General features: G+C 57.3%; 7 protein-coding genes across 7 annotated transcripts; 3 read left to right on the top strand and 4 right to left on the bottom strand.

Annotated features, from left to right (window-relative positions):
- Nucleotides 1-1,216: 1,216 nt before the first annotated feature.
- Nucleotides 1,217-2,446, bottom strand: BZA05DRAFT_316440 (uncharacterized protein; the record flags this gene model as incomplete). Its single annotated transcript, XM_051480388.1, has 1 exon — nucleotides 1,217-2,446. A coding segment is annotated over one exon (1,230 nt), but the record flags the coding sequence as incomplete, so codon positions are not given.
- A 1,667-nt stretch (nucleotides 2,447-4,113) lies between these two features.
- Nucleotides 4,114-5,950, top strand: BZA05DRAFT_427382 (peptidase S8/S53 domain-containing protein; the record flags this gene model as incomplete). The annotated part of the gene is made up of 2 exons (XM_051486054.1): nucleotides 4,114-5,832; nucleotides 5,897-5,950. The coding sequence occupies 2 exons, from the start codon at nucleotides 4,114-4,116 to the stop codon at nucleotides 5,948-5,950; spliced, it is 1,773 nt and encodes a 590-aa protein (XP_051335538.1).
- Nucleotides 5,951-7,218: 1,268 nt separating this feature from the next.
- Nucleotides 7,219-8,359, top strand: BZA05DRAFT_182028 (uncharacterized protein). Its single transcript, XM_051479314.1, has 2 exons — nucleotides 7,219-7,600; nucleotides 7,662-8,359. Exons 1-2 carry the CDS (start codon nucleotides 7,415-7,417, stop codon nucleotides 8,205-8,207), a joined length of 732 nt encoding a protein of 243 aa, XP_051335537.1. The 5' UTR covers nucleotides 7,219-7,414; the 3' UTR covers nucleotides 8,208-8,359.
- A 169-nt stretch (nucleotides 8,360-8,528) lies between these two features.
- BZA05DRAFT_359259 (tRNA modification GTPase GTPBP3) lies at nucleotides 8,529-10,398 on the bottom strand (the record flags this gene model as incomplete). The annotated part of the gene is made up of 1 exon (XM_051481466.1): nucleotides 8,529-10,398. A coding segment is annotated over exon 1 (1,767 nt), but the record flags the coding sequence as incomplete, so codon positions are not given.
- Nucleotides 10,399-10,724: 326 nt separating this feature from the next.
- On the bottom strand, nucleotides 10,725-11,734 carry BZA05DRAFT_448722 (uncharacterized protein; the record flags this gene model as incomplete). The annotated part of the gene is made up of 3 exons (XM_051487282.1): nucleotides 10,725-11,039; nucleotides 11,094-11,606; nucleotides 11,666-11,734. 3 exons carry the CDS (start codon nucleotides 11,732-11,734, stop codon nucleotides 10,725-10,727), a joined length of 897 nt encoding a protein of 298 aa, XP_051335535.1.
- A 1,120-nt stretch (nucleotides 11,735-12,854) lies between these two features.
- BZA05DRAFT_427379 (glycosyl hydrolase family 65 central catalytic domain-containing protein) lies at nucleotides 12,855-16,026 on the bottom strand (the record flags this gene model as incomplete). Its single annotated transcript, XM_051486053.1, has 3 exons — nucleotides 12,855-14,150; nucleotides 14,203-15,630; nucleotides 15,748-16,026. 3 exons carry the CDS (start codon nucleotides 16,024-16,026, stop codon nucleotides 12,855-12,857), a joined length of 3,003 nt encoding a protein of 1,000 aa, XP_051335534.1.
- A 6,095-nt stretch (nucleotides 16,027-22,121) lies between these two features.
- BZA05DRAFT_410697 (uncharacterized protein) lies at nucleotides 22,122-23,582 on the top strand. The gene has a single exon (XM_051484928.1). It carries the CDS (start codon nucleotides 22,280-22,282, stop codon nucleotides 23,168-23,170), a length of 891 nt encoding a protein of 296 aa, XP_051335533.1. The 5' UTR covers nucleotides 22,122-22,279; the 3' UTR covers nucleotides 23,171-23,582.
- The last annotated feature ends 135 nt before the right edge of the window (nucleotides 23,583-23,717 follow it).

Raw genomic sequence — 23,717 nt, 5'->3', positions numbered from 1 at the left:
ACCCACAGCCTTTTGGCTTAGATCAAGTGTAGTATCTGTTCTTTTCAGTTTAATATCTGAAATACGATTATATATCGGTCCTAATATTAATCTTATTTTTGCATTTCCGGGGGTCGGCCGCTGTGCTTGCGCATGCTGGTCTCCAATGTGTCACTGGTATTGCACTGTTTCCGGTTGATGCAAATATTGGAGCATTTCAATGGAATTTTCCAATTTCCAAAGGTTTTCATCGTTACTCTGGCTGATATACGAGGGGATGAGGAAAGTTACTGGGTACGGTACGGGGGATTGAGTGAGAGGGGTGTTTCAATGGAAGCGGGTCTGGCACTGCGCTGCAAAGAGTGATGCCGATGTCCATGTTCCGAGAAGGAACCGCCGCATCTAGCGGTGCTTCTATAGTTTCCGTGGAGCTCGCTCCAACCCGCGATTTTTCCCGCCCACTTCACACTCCGCTCTCTATATACTCCCTCTGCACCGTACGGCAGTTGTCTAGGTCCTCGGCGGCATCCTTTTTTGTTTCCCCCGGTCGGCCGCTGTTTCGTGCCTGCGCCTGCGGCGTACCCGGAGTTGGGTAGATACGACACTTCGGTGTTCACAGACGACCGCTCAGCTGAGCTGGCAGCCAGTCGCCACGGACGCAATCGACCTCCTTGCTTTACCGGAGCCTGGGCCGTGGAGGTCAGATTCAAATTTCGAACGCTTCGTGTAGAGTAACGTGTTTCTGCGTCCGCGAGCAGCTCTTCGCCTACCTACCTCGCCACTATGCAGCGCTTCGGTAATTCCTTTCTGCCATGGAAGAGCTATTACAAATGGTATGTACTTCGTGGCGGCTAGGTAGAGTACTCTATTGTATTGTATGGGCCGAACACGGCCAAAATGCAGAATTACCAAACAAAAACACCCGACATCACTCGCCACGCGAAGGCTTGAGGCAAACAGAGAACGCGACTGGTGTAAACCTATCTACTAGTAAGGCCGCATACGAAAATCAATTGATGTTCCCTCTGTCACCGGTCTGAACCCCACCATAAAGACAAAAAATTATCCCCGAACACTAACCAACACGAATTTTGACATCATTTGTGGATCATTATTGCCATTACCACTACGTGGAACTTGGCGTGCTCTGCTCGATCGCCGAGTCCCTCCTATCCCCATGCTGCTCCCCTCCCTCCCCCTCCCACTCCTTCCGATTCCTCGCCTCCAGACTCGTCGACGGCTGCCACACCAGATCCCACTGAAACATAACCGGCAGTGCGAGTCCGCGCTCTCTACAGATCTCGTAGTAGCTAGTGAGAAGGAACGGCTGCATGAGGCTCGGCATGAGGTCGCGACTGCTGAACACCACATCCTTGCTGCCCGTGAGCCGCTTCATATGCTGCAGATACGCCTTGACGCCGCGCTCGCTACGCTTCCACATCATCATCCCGGGGGCGAGCTGTCGGGCGGCGCCCTGCGGCGGCACAATCGTGAACGTCGTGTAATGGTACGGGATTGGCGGGGCAGGCGGCCCGGAAACGAGCGCCTGCGCCAGCAGCGGCGTGCCAGAGAACAGATGTATCCCGCTGGTGGCGCGGGGGTTGCACTCGAAAGCCATGACTTCGCCGCTGCGGGTCTCGACGAAGTCGAACGCGAGCTGCGCGCCGACTGTGGGGAGGTTCTTGGCGATGGCGACGACGTACTCCTCGATGGCCGGGTGCGCGATCGAGCGGAAGTACACGCAGCTGCTGCCGTCGATGGTGTCCTGTACGGGGTACAGGCTGAACGCTTGCACGCGCCCCCCGCGGATCACCATGTAGCTGCAGTACCGCTGCCCAGAGAGCCACTCCTGCGCGATGTACTCCGCGCCCTGCGACATGTCGTCCACGCACTCCTGCGGCACCTCGTCCCCGCGCCGCAGGTGGAACACGTTGCTCGCCGCGCGGCCGAACACGGGCTTGACGGCCCAGCCGTCGGCTTCCTCGCCGGTGTCGGTATCGGCGAGGAGGCGCAGCACGTCCTCGCGGGAGCGGCACAGGTGGGCCGCGGGACGGCGCAGCCCGATCGAGCCGAGCCACTCTGAGAACGACCACTTGTTGTGCAGCATCATAAGGGTTTCCCAGGGCGGGGCGAGCATGCGGGCGAGGAGCTCGGGGTGCTTCGATTCGGCCAGGTAGAAGATCTCCTCGTGCATCGGGATGATCAGGTCGATGTTTGCGTCCCGCACGGCGGCGACAATGCCAGAGATGAACCCCGGGGCGTCGATGTGCGGCGACGGGACGAAGTAGGATTTCTTCACCGCCCGAGAGAACTTGCATACGTGGTAGTGCATCGGGTCCGCCACGAAGACGGTGTGCGAGAGCAGGAAGAGCTGTCGTGCTAGGTCCACGGTCACAGGGAAGCGCCCGTTCGTCAGGAGGATCCGGAGCGGATGCGGATTCTTGCTGCGGCGCGAGAAGCACGGCATGGCGGCGGTGATGGTTTGTATCTCACGGGTATGTTGCGGTGTTCGGCGTGGACGGTATGTGATATTCGTGAGTTAGGTATTGCGTTGCGAGCCGGGAGCACAGACAGACCGGTGCGTGTGTGTGTCGATCCGCAAAGAGGGTGGCAGTAGCAGTCGGGGAAGGTATCGCTCGTTCTCTCTCTCCAAGCTCCAGCCACCGATGGAAGTTCTTATCCTCTTTCCCATCTGCTCGGCATTTCCAAATCCGCAGTCGAGAGAGCTTGACAAGTCACATACCGAGTGACAGCTGCATGACGTCATACGCACACCACAGCCACCACCAAACATCGGATGTGGCGTTCCGTCCTTGCAGACTGCTGTGACAGTGGAGAATACAGTACCTCATTCCCACGCGACGGGATGCGTCTACATACTCTAGGTACTTGTCCATTCCGGGACCTGGTTCTTGGCACTGTCCTTTGTCCCTTTCTCTCATTGCAGTGAGCAGCTTTTGTAGCTTCTCAGCAATGGGCATCGTCCCTGACTTGCAGCCCCCCTGTGGCCGAGTCCGACATTGTCTATCGTGGATAGCATTCTCTGTCCGAGGCTTCATACCTTGTCTCCACGAGCTCGTCGTTTGTCATCAAAAGCCGTCTCTTTTACCCATCTTTCTCATTCATATCATCCATCTCATTCAATCAAATCCAGTTCTTTTCTCAGTTTCAACAATGGCCGTGGGCAGACGAAGAAGAAGGGTGATCGGTAGTGAGCGGGAGATTTCCGGGTGCGAGGAGGAATGCAGCACTGCAGACGTGATGCGTGTCGACTCCGGATATAGCATGCGAGCGACGGTTGACGTCAAGGCGGGCGCGACTTTTGACGTTCGTGATCGTCGTTTTGGGAATATGGAGTGATCTTTCATGATCCTCCGGCCGTGCAGGAAGCAAGGGTAGGGACGATGAAGAAGAAGTCGCACGAGTTCGGAATTGGAGGCCAGGACCCAGAAGACGCGGCTGTCCTTGTTACATCCATATCTTCATATCAGACATGTGGATTGTAGACTTTTGGGCCATCGAAGCTCGCCGGTGTCTTGCTCTGCTCGAACGATGCCGTTATTCCAGCTGGAGAACTGCATAGGTGGGTTATGTCGGAAGGCATCTAATGTCCCTACCGTGGCTAGCTATCACCACAGAGATAGACGATAGGCAGATCGCCCTCCAACCATTCGCCACTCCAGGACACGACTGGATGCCAGAGTACCCCGATAGGAAGTTATCCGCGATATCAAAGAGAATGCACATAGTTTATCGCGCAGGAGCAGAATTCCCCACCGTCAGTTCCCCGCGCATTGCGTGCAAACAAGCATTACGGCTCAACCGTCGCGCACGATGAATACTGCTTATAATACCTATGCTACAGAACCCTGGGAGCACCATACATAACTGCAGGGGGTGGCGGCGAGTGCGATATCGAGATAGACAGGCACGGGAAAATATGGAGATGCGGAATGGAGACGGAAAGAGCCGCGCACTTTCAAAGAGGACGGTGGGACTAGAGTGCCCGGTTGGGGGCAGCTGGAGAAATGCACGGCAATGGGCAAGGCGTGTATATATCTGTCGTATCCCGCTCGAGGGAATGACTCCAGCCAGCCCGCAATTCTCATTACTGCCAGCAATCGTCACACAGCCATGCGGTTCTCTCTTGCTCTCCTCTCGCTGCTTCTGGCGCCGTCCCTCGTCCTGGCAGCTCCCGTAGAGCACGACGATTACATCATCTTCGAATCACACCCTGCACCGGAAGGATGGCGAACCCTTCCCACCGCACCCGCCCCTTCCACGCACCTGACCCTTCGCATTCACCTCACCACGGCCCACTCCCTCCTCGAGGACGAGCTCCTCGCCGTCTCCGACCCCACTCACGCCCGTTACGGCGACCATCACACGCAAACCTCCCTCCGCGCCTTCACCGCCGCAGCGCCGGAAGCGGTCTCGGCGGTCACTTCGTGGCTCTCCGCCCACGACCTCGAGTCTTCACTCTCCGCCTCCGGGGATGTGATCAAAACTCGCGTGACGCTGGAACAGGCTCAGTCCCTGTTGAGGACGACATACCACAAGTACCATAACACGGATGGCCGGACGATAGTGCGTACGACCGAATACTCGGTCCCTGTGGCGGTAAAGCGGTTCATCGAGATGGTGCAGCCAACGACCATGTTTGGGCTGCAGCGGATGGGCGCCACGCATGAGCCTTTAGGTATGACTGCGCCTGCCAGGACTGCAACGCAGACGGCTGCGGCTTGTAATTCCTCCATCACGCTGAAGTGTCTCGCCAACTTGTATGGATACGGGGGATATCGATCGAAAGGAAAGGCTAGTGTAGGGGTGTCGGGTTTCTTGGAACAATATGCGCAGTTCGATGATTTCACAACGTTCCTCGAAAAATACAGGCCTGCTGCTGCTGGAGCCAATTTCTCGGTGGTATCCGTCAACGGCGGTCTGAACCTGCAGAACGTTACCGACATCAACGCCTTCGTGGAAGCAAACCTGGATATCCAGTACACTGTCGGCATCAGCTACCCCGCGGAGAACACCTACTTCAGCACTGCCGGCCGTCCCCCATTCGTCTCCGACCTCGACGTAACAGAAAACAACTCCGAGCCATACCTCGAATACCTCGAGTACCTGCTATCGCAGCGCACTTTGCCCAGCGTTCTCAGCACGTCCTACGGCGAAAGCGAGCAAACCGTGCCTCTCTCCTACCGGCTCTCGGTATGCAACCAATTCGCACGTCTCGGTGCACGCGGCGTGTCCGTAATCTTCGCTAGCGGCGACTCGGGCACCGGCTGGTCGTGCAAAACCAACGACGGCACGAACAGCACCCGCTTCCAGCCGGTCTTCCCCGCCGCCTGCCCGTGGGTCACCTCCGTCGGCGGCACGGAAGGCGTCGCCCCAGAGCACGCGGTCGACTTCTCCAGCGGCGGGTTCTCGGAAACCTGGGAGGCGCCCGCCTACCAGCGCTCCACGATCGCCCGGTACTTCCGCACGCAGCCCGCCGCATGGCGCCCGTACGTGAAGTACTTCAACACGACCGGCCGCGGCTTCCCCGACGTCGCCGCGCAGGCGAGCAACTACGAAGTGGTCCTAGGCGGCTCGGCGCGGCAGGTCAGCGGCACGTCGGCGGCGGCACCGGTGTTCGCGGGGATCATCGCGCTGGTCAACGATTACAGACAGCGCAGGGGGAAGAAGTGTCTCGGGTTCCTCAATCCCGCGCTGTACAGGAACCCCAAGGCGTTCACTGATGTCACCACCGGAAGGAGCACCGGCTGTGATGGGATTTGGGGTGGAGAGCCCATCGAGGGAGGGCCGGGAATTGTCCCCGGTGCTGGGTGGAATGCGACGGTTGGTTGGGTACGTCTCCGGAGTCTGGATTGCATGCACGGCGGAGAAGATGCTGACTGACGGGAATATACAGGATCCCGTGACGGGTCTGGGGACTCCGAAGTTTGGGGCTTTGAAGGATATCTAGGTGCATATATGTGCGAAGTGCATGGTCGCTGGGAATCACGACAGAACAACGTTTATTCGTGTGATGTAGATCGGATTGTATCATGCAGGGGCCGTTTTAATCTACTCTAGGTACCCTAGATTCATAGTAGAGCACGCCGAAGACAATTGTGAAGTTCGTAAATATAGTAAACAATTACACAGAGAATCGGTGATGTTAGCGGCGGTGGTGGTCGTGAGCTGGATCTCACTCCGGAACTCAAGCTATGGTACGGTATGACTGTCAAGCTGCTTGGCTACCTATATAAGTGAATGGGAGGCTGGAGTGAAGAGGCACTACAAATAGCGAGTGACTGATAGACAGATTCAGAGCGCATCACTCATCTTCACTAGGTATCCACACAACTTCTCGGTTCCAAGAAGTTAGAACATCCAAGAAATGTGAACGGAAAGAAGAACAAAAAGAATTCAGGAAAGTTTCTCTCTGACGAGTCGTGTGAATGGAGCATTCCAGTCCCATTGAGAGATAACAGAGTCACGTGCCCACCTCCTATCCACTACCACCATCCAGGTTTCGTCCAACTTGAGTACATACTCTACACGGCCGGGTGTCTCCGGCGAATCTCCCGCTGCGCCTCCTTCGACGTGGGGAGCTTTTGCAGTTTTGTCGCTTGGCGTCCGTCCATGTGGGAAATGCATTACAAGTTTGCAAGGCTGAAACTGGGCGGGTCTGAAATTAGATAGCAGTCACTACTCTACGCGCGGATAGCAGGATTTCATACTTCAGACTTCAGTTGGGATTTTGCCCTATGGCTTCTTGCCAGCTTGGACCGTGGGGTGTTGGTAGAACGGTGTTCCGCTGAGGCAGGCACGCAGGTTTGATTTCGTCCGCCGGTCTGTCGGTCGGTCGGTGAGCGTGCGGTGGCGGCCAGGAGGCGACGGCGGCAGGCCCGTGCGCTTTGATCGCTATTACTATTGCTTTGCTTTGCTTCCTTTCGCTGCCGAAGTTTGCCCCCCATCCCGCACCCCTGAGGCGTTGGGCTTGGCTTGGCGGGCCAGTATGGACGGTACACTCCTTTCCCGTTTCCGTCATGTGGCAGATGCCCCCTAGAGCAGAACACTCTACTCTACATACCCCCCCTTGTTGTCGATTCGAATCGCATCGCCTTTAGGTCGTCGCTATTGCTCCCACTACACTCCATACACTCACACTCAAACACACACGCTCCTTCCAGCTTTCTTTCGTTCTCTACAACTACCACCACTGCTGCTTTCGAGGACTTCGCGATAACTCACACTGCTGGACGGATAACTTTGATGTATTGAATCCGCTTTTGCTTGACGCACGACACTCGTACAGACACAGACACAAGCAGAGCATAGCGAAGCAACGCAGAGCAACGCAGAGCAACGCAAAACAGAAACAGAAACAGAAACAAAGCAAGGGACTCGAATCGCTCCACCGCACAGCACGACAGCAGCAACCATGATCCTCCCGCGCTCCGACATCCCCTACGGCGCGACGCACCCCCACTTCGGGCACACGACGCACCCGCCATACGGCGCGACACACCCACACTTCGGCGGACACAAGGACAAAGGGCTCTCTGCCGGCGCGATCGCCGGGATCGTGATCGCCTGCGTCTTCGTAGTCGGGGTGATAGCCTGGGTGGTGAGCCTTCCCTTTCCCCCCCCCCTCTCCCCCCCCCTTGAGCTCCACTGACCCACCCCAGACGCGAACCTTCCTTCGTCACCGCTCACTCGGGCTTCCGCCGCCAACGCTGCACACGTTCTTCCCGTGCCTCCCGGGGAAGCCTCGCGGCGGCAGCTACGAGCCGACGCGGCCGGCGGCGTCCGGCGGCACGCGCGGGCTGTTCGGCTTCTTGAAGCCGTCGCGCGGCGGGTATACCGGCGCGAATGAGCGCTCGGCGCGCACCCGCGGCGCATTCGACGAGGGCGCGTGGGATAGCCGCATGGACCACGAGGAGACGACGGAGTACACGGGGGCGTCGCAGGGCGTCAAGGAGGCTGTGATTGGTGCGTTGGCGCCACGCAGTAGAGAGCAGGATCTGGGCGTCGGGAGAGAGGAGGACCGTGGACGCAGTAGGAACCGTGGCGCTGAGGTCTATGTCGATTATGGCGATGAGCCCACCGCTGCCGGGAAGAACCCGTTCGATCAGGATGTGACCAGGAAGGATGGCTTTGGCGATGTTAGGATTCAGGGGGGACGCCCGAGTATCGATAGCTCAAGGAGGAGTGCGTTCAGGGAGGCGATGTGAGGAGGGTTACCGGGTTTGAAAATACCGTCCGTCGCGTTTGTGTTTTCCTTGCGTTTTGTTTCCTTGTGTTGGTTTGATTCTTCGTTTTCTTTGCATTCCTGCAGCTGTTGGTTTCGGCTTGTTCCTTCTTCTGTCCCTGCGTGTGTATGTGTGTGTATAGGTGTTTTTGTACTTCACCTTAGTGTCTCATTCCTTTCTTGCTACATACTGCGTGTGAATATAGAGTTACTATGTGTCCCATAGTCAGAGCTTCTTTTTGTTTGCACGGTCGAAAAATATAAGTGCGAATACCTATCTCAATCTCTACTTGCCAACGCAAAACTTCTCAAAGACAACCCCCAGAACCTCCTCGACATCCCCAGCCATTTCCCCCCTCCCAGTGATCCGGCCCAGACACTCGGCCGCGCCTCGGAGCTCTTCGGCAGCAACGACCACATCCACGTCCTCGCCGTCCTCAACCATCTCCAAAAAGTCATCCAGAAACGAAATGCACGCCTCGACGAGCACGCGCTGGCGCTCGGTGGCGCCAATGCTCTCGTACATTTCCGCGGCGGAGGCGCCCGCGGTCGGACTGAGCGGACTGGTCATGTGCTGGAAGATCCCCGTGAGCCCGTTCAGCAGCCGCTGGATGCCGTGCTCGGTCCGCTTGCGGCAGGAGACGCCAAATATGCGGTCATCCCTGATGTTCGGGAACGCATCGTTGACCTGGCGGACGACGTCCATCGGCAGGGCGTCCGCAGCGGCCGGGTGCAGATCGGTCTTGTTCACCACCGCGACCACCTCCTTCCCCGCCTCCTCCGCCTCGTTGACGAGTTTTTCCAGCTCGGGGGATACGCGCAATCCGACGGAGTGGTCGTCGTTAACGACGATGTCGACGACCGCGACGACGACGTCGGCGGACATGGCGCGGGCACGGGCGCGCTTTATTCCCTCCTCCTCGACCATGCCGACGCCCACGTCGTCCACCCGCAGCCCGGCAGTGTCCCCGAGCACGACCATGAACCCGCCCACGTCGACGGCTAGATCCACCACGTCCCGCGTGGTCCCCGCCTCGGGACTGACAATCACCGCCTCCCGCCCGACGACGGTATTGAGCAGCGAGCTCTTCCCCACATTCGGCGCGCCGACGAGCGACAGCGAGATGCCATTCTTGAGCAACTCCCCCCTGACAGCATTGCCCACATGGACCCTTAGCCTCTCCCTTAACTGCCTGACCCTCAACTCAACCCCCGCCACCAACTCGCGGTTACTCTCCTCAAAATGCTGATCCTCCGCAAAATCTATGAGCGCCTCCAGCTCCCCCCGTGCCAGCACCAACTGCCGTCTCCAGCGCTCATACCTATCCGCCAGCCCCCCAGCAGCACCGCGGACCGCGCGCCGCCTCTGCTCCTCAGTCGTAGCATCCAGCGTCTCCCCGAGCGCTTCGATCTCCGGCAGCGACAGCCGGTCGTTATAGAACGCGCGCCGCGTGAACTCGCCAGGCTCCGCATACCTCGTCCCCCCAGCTGCTCCCCCTACCCCTCCCGCTCCCTGAGCAGCAACAGGCACAGCCGCCAACACCGCGCGAATAATCGCCACCCCGCCGTGCACGTGAAGCTCCAGCACGTCCTCACCTGTATGGCTGCGCGGCCCGGGGAAGAACAGGCATAACGCGCCGGGGTCGAGGACCTCACGTGTCTGTGGGTGGTGCAGCGTGCGGAGGAGCGCGTGCCGTGGGGTTGGCGCGGCGGTGGGGGAGGTGGTGGTGGGTGAGGTCAGCGAGCGGTAGATCGTGAGCGCGGAGGGGCCCGAAATGCGGATTACGGCGATCGCGGATTTGCCCGGGGGTGTCGAGAGCGCGTAGATCGTTGGTTGATGGGGGTGGGGGTTGGAGTGCGTGCTGCTGATGGGAGGGGTGCTGCTGGTGGGAGCGGCGGCGGCGGTGGGGAGTATGTAGCCTTTTGGACGGTGACGGTGCTGGTGCGCGGGATGCGCGGCTGGGCGCGAGAACTGGCGATGGATGGGATTGCGGCCGGCAGCGGCGGCGGGGGCAGCGAGTCGTACCCGCGTTCGCGGAATGGAGGGCGGTTTTCGTAGGCGGAGAGGCATGGTGGGCAATTAAAACTGAAACTGAAACTGTGAAACTGTGAAACCGTAAAGGTGGGATGGGTTGGGATGGGATGCTGCGAGATGTATGACGTCTGTGCGGAGGTTGCCGAATGGGCTTGGAGCTAACGACTGGGGGGTAATCGCATCGCATCGCATCTCATCGCATCTCATCTCATCTCATCTCATCTTATCGAATCTCGAGGATCTCGCGACGCATGGCCATGGGCGCGGGTGATTGTACGTGAATCAACGGAGCAATCAACATGGTATGGCGAAGGCGGTATCGATGCCTTCGATTCTTGTTGCCGCCATCGTGTGAGAAATCGGCATCACGTCATCACCGTCACCAATATTATTCCCCTCTCCACTACATCAACTGCGACCTTCCACATACATTAAACATTACCCCCTCACCCCCCAATCCCCCACCTACCAAGCTCTATGCCCCCCATCGACCATCAAATCCGCGCCGGTCATGAAGCTGCTCGCCTCACTCATGAGAAACACCGCGACACCCTTATACTCATCGGGCGAGCTGATGCGTCCCAGCATGTTCTGCTGGCTCCACAGCTGTCTGCGCTCGGGGTACCGCTCAAACAGGTTCTCGACCATCTTTGTTGCTATGTACCCCGGCGACAAAGTGTTCACGCGGATACCGTGCGGAACGCCCCATTCTGCCGCGAGGTTGCGCGATAGCTGGTGCACCGCCGATTTCGACGTGTTGTAGGCCGCCATGGGGACGCCCTGCTGCTGTGTTAGCACTGAGAAGAAGAAGGGGAGGTGGGCTGGGAGACAAACGCGATTCGCCACGACACCGCTCATGCTAGCGACAAGTACAATACTCCCACCAGCCTTCTCCTCGCCTCTTTGTTCCGCGAGCCTAACCATCTCCCTTGCACACGCCTGAGCGGACAAAAACACGCCGGTAACATTAATCCCCATGATACGATCAAACTGCTCCTTGGTGCAGCGGAGGGCATCGACCTCCTCGAGCACGCCCGCAGCCGCAATTAACCCGTCGATCCTCCCCTCAGCATCCGCTACCCCCCGCACCGCGGCTGTCAGCGCCAAGTTGTCCCGTACGTCTAGGGGAAGGTAGTGCAGCTGCCCCCCGCCCGCTGGCAGCAGGGAGGCGGCACGTGTGAACTCGGTGGGCGCAGCGGAGTGCACGTCCAGGGCGTACACTGTTGCGCCGGCGGCGGCGAGGGCTTCCCCCTGTGTTAACCCGAGTCCCCGACCGCCACCCGTGATGAGGATCACTTTGGAGGAGATCGAGAGGTCCGCCGGGAGCCGCGGGGCGGAGACGGTGGCCTGTATGGGTGAGAGTCAGTGCTGCGAGGTTGGAGGTGGGCGGGAAAGGGAGGATGCACCAGAGAGCGGATCGGCGATGGCTGTAGACGGCACAGCAGCGAGCTGGTGGGGCGGAGGAGGCGAGACATCATACTGGCTCAACTGGCTCAACTGGCTCAACTGGCTTAACTGGCTTACTCGTTCGTGGGGGTGAACCGTTGGGGGGCTGCTGCTGTGCTGTGCTTTTGCTGTCTGATTAGCTACTATCCGGCGGGCGATTGAATGCTGTCCGGTTGGCTGGCTGGCTGGAGGATTGAATGCTGTCCGGTGGGATGGTTGGATTGTTTCTTGGAGGAGTGGGGAAAAAACTCGAGATATATACGAACCCTCCGCCTTGTTGCGCGGAGAAAAACGCGGACGGAGAACACGGACGGAATCACGGACGGATGAGGTAGCCCAGTATGTCATATCTGCTCCGTGCGACTGGCCTGTGCACGCTGTATACTCTATACACGCGTATGTACGCAATCGGACCGGACATGTATGGCCTATGGGAGAGGACTAAGAGGTATATAGCTGGAAGTAGTACCTAGGGGGGTGAGTTTCTGACAACTGTCTGCGGAGCAGACTCGGTAGAGTGGTTACTGTTAATGCCGTGGTAAACGAGACGGAGATGTACGTAGACGCGGACATACATCATCACACTTTCACTCTGCGCACGCAATCAGATCAGACATGTATGGCCCATGGAAGAGGTACATAGCTGGAAATAGTAGGGATTGAGTTGTCTGCGGAATACAGTGGTCAATACCATGGCAGACGAGACGGAGATGTACCAGTAGACGCGGGCATACATCATCACTTTCACTCTTTCACTCTTTCACTCTTCCACTCTTTTACTCTTTAGCCATTTATTTTCCCTAAAAAATAACCAAAAACAATAGACGAGCAGACAGACAGACGAGCAGACAGACAGACGAGCAAACAGACAGACGAGCAGACTACTACAATACGTTTATCCGTTGTAACTATACTATATCGTACCGGATTCAAAAAAGGACGTCTTAACTCCTTCAAACAAGCAATCCAACAATCAAACAAGCAATCCAATAAGCAAGCAATCCAGCAATCAGTCATTTAATCAATCAATCAATCCATCAATCCCCCATTTAGCATCGTACTCACCTCCAGTATCATACTCCCCCATGTATAGTAGTACCATGTACCATAACGCCCACATCCACCGCACGGGGTATAGCTAAAGTGTACTCACAAAATCCCCAACTGCGCCACCGTACCACCATGGCCCTCACCGCTCCTATCGCCCTCAATCGTAAGCTTAACATATCTCGCCTTTTTCCTCTGCCCCTCCTCCAGCTGTACAACGGTAGTATTCCCGGTCTGCATAACGACCTTAAGCGCGTCCTCGGCCCTCCAAGGCGCCGAGATCTCCACGGTATCTGCCTTAAACACCATTTGCCACACCTTCTCCTGCGCGGTATCGTTGCTCGCGAACAGCGCCCACCTGATCGGCGGCCACTTTGCCCAGTTGAGGCTGATGGCGTTGATATCCGTCAGCGCGCCGAGGTCGACGGTCAGGTCAGCGGGCGCAGCGGAGTGCGGCCGCCACTGCGTGTGGTTGCTGCCGTCGACGGCGCCGATCGGGAATTGCCCTGGGACGTAGGCGTCGAGGGTTGTGGCGAGCTTGCACTCGGCCTTGTTGCCGGGGATGTCGGTACCGTTCAGGTCTGGGCGCCGCGTGGGGACGACGAGCGACTCGCCGGGGAGCAGTGGGTAGTCGCCGCCCATAGAGTTGCGGGAGCCGATGCGCACAGTGACCGGGCCCGAGGGCTGCTTGCGCGTGGTGATGCGGCGACGGGTGATCGTCGTGTTCTCGGGGGTCACACGCACGTTGAAGCTAGCGCCGTGGTGCTTCATTCCCTTGATGGTCACACCTTCCTCGAGCTGTGGAGGCACGGACGGGTCGAGGTAGAAGGCGTCGAGGCGGGGACGGTAGCCGGTGAAGCCGTGGGTTGGGATCTGCAGGAAGCCGCCGTGGCCCGTCAGGAACGGGAAGGCGGGATTGGTGTTGCCGTTGGCGTAGATGTCGTCGAGGATCTGCTCCGAGAACTGGTAGTACGGCTCGCGCAGGTACGGCTGCGAGGCGTAGAGGAAGTACGTCCAGCTGGCACATCCGCGCGGGGACAGATCCAGAGCGCTGATGGCAAATATCGCCCAGGTCATGGCCGGGCCATCGGGGGATTGCGCGCGCGCGTAAAAGTCGAGGTCGTTCAGCGCCTGGCTCTCGTTCAGCCGGAATTCGAGCGGGTAGTTGATCAACACCACGTCCGCCTGCTTGATCTCGACACTGCCGTTCATCTGCGCGTATTCGGGGATGATTTGTGCTTCGGTGTTGTACGGGATGAACATGTTCGTCTCGACGTCGGCCCACTTCGGCGGGGTATTGAGTCCCATGATCGCCGCTGCCTGTTGGGCGATGCCCATGATGACCTTGACACCGGAAGTGGTGAAGGCACCATTGTCGATGTGGTTGGCATATTCATCCTGCGACCCGATTAGTCTCATGGGTAGCGAGTCATGTGGGGGAGAAACATACAGGATCAGTCATATTGTTAACAGTGTACATCCCCTTCTTCAAGCCGTCGGCGTCGTCGGTCAAGGCTTTATCCACGAGACCCGACCACATCTGAGCCACCGCTTCGATCACAGGCCAGCCCTTCTCCCGGAACCAGTCCATATCTCCGGTAGTCAAGAACTGGTGCCAATGGACCAGGGCGATATCGGTGTTGAGGTGGTACTGGTAGTCAGCACAGGGACCCGTGCCAGTGCAGTTTCCGTATCTGGAGCTGGTCCATGGGTACAGGGCACCCTCGAGCCCGTACTCCTTCGCGTTCTCACGCGCCTGTGGCAACATCTTGGTGCGGTAGTTGTTGATGGAAGCGGCATGCTCGGGATGGAGCACCAGGAGCCCAGGAAGCATCCACAGCTCCGCGTCCCAGAACACCAGGCCCGCGTACGAGTCGCTGCTCAAGCCACCGACGGAGATGGAGTTGTCACCGATGCCCTCGCCTTCGGTCTCGGAGCGAACGTTGGACAGCAGGTGGAACAACGACGCGCGAACCGAGATCTGCAGTTCCTCGAGCTCCTTTCCGGGAATCTCGATGTCGGCGTCCTCCCACAGGGCCTCCCAGCAAGCCCTGTGCTCGGCGAGCAGCTTCTTCCATCCCGTCTTCTTGGCGGCGAACGCTGCGTCGCGGGCAGTCTTCTTGGGATCGGGGAACGCATCGGTCGACGCGATCCCGACGTACTTCAGGATGGTCATTGTCTGGCCCTTGCGAGGCTCGACGGTGTACTCCTGCGCGATGGTGCTATCGTTGCGAGTGACCCACGGACGTGCCTCGGCATTCCTGCGGCTGCCCTTGACGACGGAGGCGCGAGCACCATACGCAAAGTCGAGCGTCGAGAACTCGTAGGCGGTGACATTGCTGATGCCGTCCGGGTGCACGGCAGTCCAGATGAGATCGTCGTTCTTCTCGACCGCCTTGCCGGCGGCATCGGTCCTCTGCGCGCCCTGGCCGTCGAGCACGTCGGTGACGATCAGCTGCGAGCCGTCGGAGGAGACGATGTCGATCTTCATCATGCCAAGGTTGAGCCTGCCGCGGTGGGCGAGGACGGTGAATCCCAGATCGTACACTGGGCCGTCCTCGACGGGCCTCCACTTGACCGCGGTGGTGACGATGCCATCCTTCAGCGACAATGTCTGGTGATAGTACTCGACGGTTTTTTGGTCGACGCCAGGCCCATAGGTGTGCTTCCCGTCCGCTGTAGCGATGACGAAGGAGGTCCAGGTGGGAATTCCGGAGATGACGCTCTCGCCGCCCTTGCGGAGAAGCTCGGGGAAGTTTGTTCGGGTAGTGTTTCTTTGCGAGTCCCAGAACCCGGCGATCGTCGCGAAGGTTTGGCGAGGGTTGTCGAGGGGCCAGCCATTTATGGGCCAGGTGTCACCAGTAACGTTATGAATACGCTGTGTACCCCTCATCGTCCGCGTCAGCAAAAAGGTTACTCAGTTCGTCCGCAACACGAGACCCAGGCAATCCCCCCCCCCCTTCCCCGCAGCTGGAAAAGGACACGAATCACATACCCAGTATCCAAGGCCCTCCGCCGTCAATCTGCTGCCGTGATATCCATTGGCGACGTAAGGCTGCACCTGCCATTCGTTCTGGACGAGAGAGTGAGTGCCCAACGTCCAGGTGTCGGGATCGTACTCGGCCATGTTCGCGGGCCGCGAGACATTGCGGAAGTCGTTTATCGGCGGAGCGCCGAGCTGTCGCTCCTCGAGCGGGAAGGCGGGCATGCTCCATGCGAGCGTTGCCAGAAAGACCAACAGGACGGCCGGAGCGAGTAGGAGTAGCCGTGCCATGTTTCTGCGTCCCCACAACCAGTCCCAGTGCGAGACTTCAGCGGCTTCGTGGCAGTCGTCGATGTAGCGGTTGCTGGCGATGTAGTCGCTGGTGCTGCTGTACGGGGGAACAGCGAGCGATTGAGGAGAGCGACGGCGTTGCGATGCAGGAGGATTGGGTTCTGTCAGAGAAGGCGGTGGGAAGGTATTATAGCCACCATGTCGCCTGGCGTCATTGCGACCTCCAAGGTTCACCGAGCCAGCTTCACCCACGGCCTCGACGCCGGCCGGCCGCATGTCCCCCGCATTCGAGTTCCCCACGCCAAAAGTGGCCGCGCTTTCCCGTTCCATTCACCAAGGCGACGATCGGTGGAGTAGAGTCTTTCGAACTTGGACTTCTGTTCTCCGGATGTGGTAGAGTACGCTGCGCCGTGTTTGGAAAGTGGCACAGGTTTTTCTTTTTTATTATTTGTTTTTTTATTATTAATAGGTTTACCTTCGCTCCCGGCGTTCTTCACGACCTGGCTCGGAAGGGCATAAACCTGCTTCGGCAACGCGTCTCTGAATGCTTCCGGGGTAGTTAGCATATGCACGAGTATGATTCCGTAAGGTAAGCCCATCTTGACGACGACGGCCGCCGCGGCCGGCGTGCCCGCGACATTCAAGGATGATGAGCTTGTTGCCCCGCCGTTCGAGCCCAAGCCCGAGCCCGAAGCTGCAGTGGCGACTGGCGACTGCAGGAAACGGATTTTGGGGCGGTGATGGGTGTGCAGACGATACGGTAGCGGGGACTTCATGTACGAGCCGAACGGCCCGGCAACACAACGACGACGCGAAGGAAACAGGGGCAGCGAGGTAAACCTACAGTGGCAGGTACGGTGGGTACGTACCAGTAGTTGGGCACTTTGCGGTGACGACGGAGGCTTTTCTGTCGGTCTGTCGGCCTGTCGGTCTGTCGGCGGGACGGGGCTGGCGGATGGAGGCTCGAGAGTCGAAGCGGATCGCGATGTGGGTCTAGAGTATTCCAGCGGCGCGCGCGGTCTTCCTTATCCTTTCAGCGGGGAGAGGCGCGGGTATGCGTAGAGGCGTATGAGTAACGATAGTAGAGAGAGAGGGGTGCACGCGAGTGGGTCTGAGTATGAGTACGAGTGTGAGGCTGGGTATGATGAGTATGGGGGGTATCATTCGGATCGGTTCACGGGGCTGATGTGGCACGGGTATGTCTGGATTGGGAGTATCGCGACGGCGGGACGCCACACGTGTCGCTTTGGTGCGGCCAACCACCACCAACCAGGCGGCCGGTATGACCTATGACCTGGGACGGAACGGAAGGCGAACGCGAATATGGGGCCAGGCACCAGGGCAAAATGTGGTGGTGGTGGTGGTGGTGGTGGTGGTGGTGGTGCTGGTGGTGGTGCTGGTGGTGGTGCTGGTGGTTGCAAGGAGTGACGGGGGGCTGAACAGGAGGGTGTGCACTGTGCAGTGTGCTGAATTCGGTGTTCAGCATGTTCATCATGTTCATGTGCCGTGGTTGCTGGTGCGCGGTCTCACCGTCAGTCCAAAGCTGGGAATCGCAGCGGACGCGCTTGGAATGCCGACGTCAGCCAAGCTCCGGTTAAACGGTCCGGGCAGTGCAGGCCGCGTGCGTACTGGGAATCTTGGATGCAAGCGTGAATGAATCTTCGGACTTGCCGCCGCTGGGCTGGATGAGACATGATCTGCGCTGACAACAGCTGCTAAATAGAGTGGAAGGTGGAGGGAAGGCGTGCGGGGAAACGCGGGACTGTGCAGCGTGAGGGAATTCCATGGTTGGCTGTGGTGGGAATCAAGCAAGTACGGTACGGCACCGGTAGGTAATCCGACGGTTTTCTATGCGACGGGTTTTTCTTTTTCTCTGTTTCTTCTTCTTTTTCTCCCCTCTTTCTTTTTCGCGATGCAGCAGTCTGCAGAAGGAACCCAGCACCAACGCGACAGCCATGCGATATGCACGATTGAGTCTTGACTCTCGACGCCGTCTCCGAAAATACGCTTAGTCGCACAGATGGCTTTTCTGGCGGCGCGGCTGTTGATGCCGATGATGAATCATGACGGTGGCCGAGCACGAGTATCGTACATGCCGTACCTAGAGTAAGTGCATACCTACCGCCATATCGTCCGAACGCTGCCTATCCTATGGGGCTCCAGCAGTGCACTCGGCAGAGCGAATCATCCGCTCATCCGCCTGCCTAGGCCTCCATCGCCGTCACGGAGCGACTCCGCTCGTCCGAATTGTGGGGGAAACCACTCGGATCATCTTTTCTCTTCCCGCATGTACCTACTCACGCCATCACTCGTTCGCGGCAAACGCCGCCTGGAGGTGGAGGTGTCGGCGTCGTCCGTTAGCCTGTCATGACTAAGCGGGGGAAAATAAGGAAAATCCGTCGGCCCGTCCGAGCTCCCCGGTCCGCAAGTGACGGAACCGTGGAAGCCTGCATAAAGAGTGCGTGAATGGATAGCGGATTGTTGTTTGGTGATTCGTCTCGATACTAGTAGGTAATAGTAGTAATAGTAGCGTATCCGCTAGAGAGCAAAGCTCTCTATATACTTTGCTATGTAGTACGTAGAAAAGAATACCTAAATAAGCATTCTGCGCATGTCGGAACACTGCCATCCTAGGAAATCGAAATACTCCCCGCACCTCGCGGGGCTTGCTTTGGCTCGAGTCTCTATCTAAGCTAGAGTACGCACCATCTGTCGTTGCGTCTGACTGCAGGCTTCAAACTTCCATTTCAAACTTCCATGTCAAACGTTCCATGTCGAACGTTCCCTGTCAACAACGTTCCATGTTAACCTTAATAGCATCCGTGGGCATGTATGTATAATAGAGGGCCTCGGCTTTCAGTGTATCCCTTGGCCGTTCAGCGGGGTACAGACTTTACCAGGCAGATCGTCGGACCACTCCAGTCCTTTAAGACCCCCGTCTTCAGCTTTCAGGGAAGCTTGGATACGTATGCTAAAATGTTAAACGTATGCTGAAAGGTTAAGACTTGTAGCCTGTAGGTACATATCACGCGGGCTGGTCTCTCGTGAAAGGACACGCTTCGTGTCCAATTGCTCCCTTCAGAGTTCAGAGTTCAACTCCTTCGAAACCTTTTCCTCGTTCTCCTTGTATGTACTACGTACCTCTTATCTGGTAGTACATAGAGGACTACCTTTTTTTTTGTCCTCGTGCTCTATTTTGATTCGTCAGTGGCTCGTCTCCCTGGGAGGCTGGGACGAAGCGAATGTTGCGGAAATCGTGTTCGAGTCGGAAGTTACTCGTCCGCAAGCCTCCATGCCCATTACCACCGCGAAGGGCCATTCTACTAGTATATCGGTGGTGAGTCCTCCGTTGAGATAAAACCGTCGTCAACGCTTCAATTCTCGCCCTGGCACCATGAACTCTTCGGGATCTAACACGTAGAGTCTTCACAGAGGACGCGATTCGGATGTGACATGTCCAATGCAGCGAATCCGACGGCTCCATCTCACTCTTCCCCAAGACGTTGCATAGAGTATCACTCACCGCTGAGTGATGCACGATGAATTGTGATCACTGTCTTCCACCGAAAAACCATGAAACAAGAAAATCCAAGACAGCGGACCGGCCGCCGGGCACATCCACGTTTTACTCCATACATATATAGCAGCCCGGTTGCGGGTTATCACGGCGGAGCGGAGAATATATGGCGCCACCCGACGCTAAGTCACAGCCGGCAGCACCCCTGTCCTCGCGAGTCGCGACCACACCTCACATCGAAGATCCGAAGGAATATTCCGGTGGAGAACTAGCTGGTAGCAGGTGGCACATCAACGAACCCGGCGAGGCTACAGCCTCCTCCGCCTCCTATGGCTGACACAGTTTTCACTAGTGAGCAGGTCATGGTTCCGCACTCGGCATACGAGTGAGAACGTGTGCCGCACTGAACATATGTCGCTCGACTGCTCTTCTATCTCAATACACTATTAACTACAAGGGGGTATAAAATGTAGTAGTGCTATTGTGCTATGTACCATATGTTAGGCAAAATGTTGGTAACATATCCAGTATGATGTAGTATCAGCACGGTTGGCAGAATACACGTTTTTCACCTCCTGATACATCCAATAGCAATATCCGTCCAGCAGGAAACACCGTTTTTTTTACTGGAGAATGCCCCCTATCCTGCCACAAGCTCTAGCCTAGACCGGGGTTGCGACTTAACTCTTGAGAGGAGGTAGATGCATATGTGGCTACTGGCCAATGGCAGCTTGCGGGCTACCGAAGAGGCTCCGGCGTGCACTCGTGCGAGTGAGTGCGAGTGAGTGCGGGGAGAGGGTGGAGGGCAGTGTTGGCGGTGCTGTGCTGGCGCTGCCCGGGTTTAAAGCGGTAGGATTTCTGGTACTTGGTACTTATTGCTCTAATTCCCACGAGAGAGTCGCTCCGCTGCTGTTGGTAAAATAATTTTGGAACAGTATGTACCAATTTACCAATGTACCCGTGTACCAATGTTCCCACCTAGGTACTTACGGCAACCAAATAGGGGGTGAAAACCGAACCCGCAGCCTCAATGGCACATCCAGATCGGGATTCCGAAAAGATTTTTTTTCTAGCATCAACCGCATTGTTACGGCATATGAATTATTGACGCAGGCCAGAGGCGTAAGATGTCTGAGTTCTGAGGCGCAGGAGAACTGAGGCGCAGCTGGATCATTCGTTAGGTCAATAATGAGGACTACTATACATATCAACATATTAGTAAAGGGTCGATCGGCGAGGAGTTAGGACATTCCCAATGTGCTCACTGCAACTGCCAATATTCTGCTTGCATCCCAGCTAGCCCGCCTATGATCGATTCTGCGAACACTTCATCTCCGGTATTTACATCTGCGAGTCTGCGACACCACGCTTGGCAGAGCCTGCAGACCTGAGTCTCGTACCTACCTCCTTCCCGGGAGTCCCGAGAAATAAGTGGCAGCAAGTTTAGCTTTTCATCTGCTTGCTCAAGGCCTTGGGCAGCCTGTAGGGTTGTAGATAGGGTAGGGTTGTGGATAGGCCCGAGTGACGACGGATGCACGGAGGTAGATAGACTTCGGGTCCTCGACCCTCTCTTCCCAATCAACCAACCTTTCCCCACCTACACAGCCACCCCTGAGCAGCCCTGAAATATTACTAAAACTCTGCTAGTTCTAGAGGCACTACCTACTTAGGCAGTCACTACTTAAACCATACTATGCACAGTGCACAGTGCACACACCAATACCGTGTTGAGCTCAACCGTATCCCTTTTGGTTAGGGGGCCGGGCGAGGGATTGCCCCTTAACGGGTTACGGCGAAGGGAGGCTGCTGTTCGCAGCAGATCAGGCTCCGGAAGTCCCGGCGAGGGGGTTGCTTGATCGAGCTGCATGAGCATCCGGCTTCGAATACAGGGACGTTTGGTTGGTTGCCTCAACGTCAATTCAGTGGGATAGGATTTGCAACAGGACGGGATATGGGGTATGGGGTATGGGGTATGGGTTATGGGTTATTTGCATGGCTAAGCCCGATAGGTACTAGGGAGCGAGGAAGGGAGTAATGCGACCCGCGTCGTCCTTTCCTATCAGTTCACCTGCTTCTGCAAGCTGCTAGTTGCGGAGTTTATATTTGCACTGCTAAGCCTAGCAGGGGAGGGAGGGAGGAATGCTGAGAGGAAGAATCAATACCAATGCTTCCTCCTCGTCCTTTCCCGTCAGTTCGCCTGCTTCTGCCCGCTGTCAGTTACGGAGCTTATATTTGCAACCTTCTAAGCCCGGCAGGGGATGGAGGGAGGAATGGAGTGAGGGAGCTTCAATTACCAATGCTTCTTCCTCGTCCTTTCCCTTCCGTTTGCCCTCTTATGCAGTGCTCGCTGTTGGTGACGTGGGGTCGTGGACTGGTGAGGCTGAACGCACAAATCTAACTATAGGCCGTCGTACATACCTCCTTCATACATTATGCATTTCACCTAGGTAGCCACTACGCGTGCGCAGTAGAGCGGTGGGACGAATGGGATTAGAACATACGGCCCGGAAAAGGATATACCCACGGGGAACGGGCGGAGCTGACTCACTGTGCGCACAACAAGTCAACTCACGATGTCTGCTTAGTTAAGGCGTTCCTCCAGGTTGATGAATACGAGAGATCGAGATCAGCCCTGCTAATTCGGTACCGAGTAGGATTTGCCGTGGACACAACGGTGCCTGGATATCGCCTTTAAAGTCGTCTTGCCGCCACCTCTGACGGTAGACATCACCAGCAATGATGTCGTCGAATCCACCAAAGCTCCTGTCGAGTACACTCTTCATCTTCATCTTCCTCCTCCTCCTCGGGACCGCCTCGTCCCTCCCATCGACCAACACCGCCGACACAGGCCACGGCATTCCGGGCTGGGTCAGCGATGCAGTTCCAGACCGGGGCAATGACACGTCGCATCACTCTGAGATCTCGTGCTACGCGCTGCAATACGGGCTGATCGGCAGCATCTCGCACGTGCTGACATGGTACACGATCGGCGCATTGATCATGGGGCGGTCTCCGCTGCGTCCGTGGCGGGAACTGAAGTCTCCGCGGGTCGACATGCTGCTCGCGGGGACGGGGCTGCTCGCCGCCTCGCTAATCACCGTCTTCACCATGGTCCGCTGCTGGCAGTTCGTGCTCGTCGCTGCGTGGAAGGTGTGCCTGAGCATTTCCCTCAGCGCGCTGAGTATGCACGTGGCTGTGCTGTTCGCGCGGGAGAAGCAGGGCGGCGGTGGAGCGAGCATCCCGCAGGAGGAGCTTAGCGCCGCGAGGTGGTGGCTGCTGATGTATATCCTCGGGATGCTGGTGGGATTGTTCGGCCTGCTCTCGCTGGTGCGCGAGGCGTGGCCGGATAATCGGGCTGTACAGCGCACGACGTTCATCTGCGGCAGGGCGGCCGTGCTCGTGGGAGGACTATGGGCGGCATCGAGATGGTGCCCCAAACTTCGCGACATGCCAAGGGACCCGAGGAATTTGATCTTCCAGCTGGCGCTGGGCCTGGTCGCCGCTGTGTACAGCGACTGGGCGCTGGCGGCGCTGGCGGATAATCCTACCGGCCAGCCTAGTGGGGATGTGGCATGGTTCTATTTTCTGTATTTTGCTGTCAAGAGGTTGCCAACCCTTTCGTTTTGAGTTTTTCTTTGTCGTTTTCGTTTTCGTTGCCTGGTGGATAAGAAGTGAGTGAGTACTGGAATTCGTGCGTTCTCTGGGTTTTGCGGATGGAAGCAGTCGGTTGGCTGGAGTGCTTTTCTTTTCTTTCACCTTATTTTCTTTTCTTTTGGTATCGATTTGCACTCGAGGCTATCGGAGAGCAGGAAGCGGTAATGGGTATTCATGCCATCGATACAGTACCGCACCGTATCCACGTACGCTACGATCGGTGTTTCTGTGTAGTAAATAGATTATAGGGCTGCCGACGAGACGGGACGGGACGAGGCGGGACGGGAGTCCCATGCGCCATCCTAGGCTGAATGCTACGGGACGAAATATCTCAGGGGCCAGGCCTGGGTAAGTAGGGCTGGTGGGCTACGCTACTAGATATGAGGTTATATGATATCTTGGTTGCTTGGTATCCCGGCCCGAGACTCGAGAGTTGTTGATAAGTCAGCGGTGACCGATCGGGCAGTACCTCTGCCATCAGTGATCACCGAGTACGGTATTCATCCACAAAATTGAGGTG

This window comes from Tricharina praecox, assembly GCF_024521635.1.
Source record: "Tricharina praecox strain CBS 144465 chromosome Unknown BZA05scaffold_33, whole genome shotgun sequence".
NCBI classification, from domain to species: Eukaryota; Fungi; Ascomycota; class Pezizomycetes; order Pezizales; family Pyronemataceae; genus Tricharina; species Tricharina praecox.
Note: the sequence above shows the minus strand (reverse complement) of the source record. Positions and strands in the feature narration are given on the sequence as shown.

Bases quoted from the DNA above. Each gene is read 5' to 3' on its own strand.
- BZA05DRAFT_182028 (XM_051479314.1), top strand. From the start codon at position 7,415: ATGATCCTCCCGCGCTCCGACATCCCCTACGGCGCGACGCACCCCCAC. The intron at 7,601-7,661 runs GTGAGCCTTCCC...GACCCACCCCAG, and splicing joins TCGGGGTGATAGCCTGGGTG to ACGCGAACCTTCCTTCGTCA.
- BZA05DRAFT_410697 (XM_051484928.1), top strand. From the start codon at position 22,280: ATGATGTCGTCGAATCCACCAAAGCTCCTGTCGAGTACACTCTTCATC.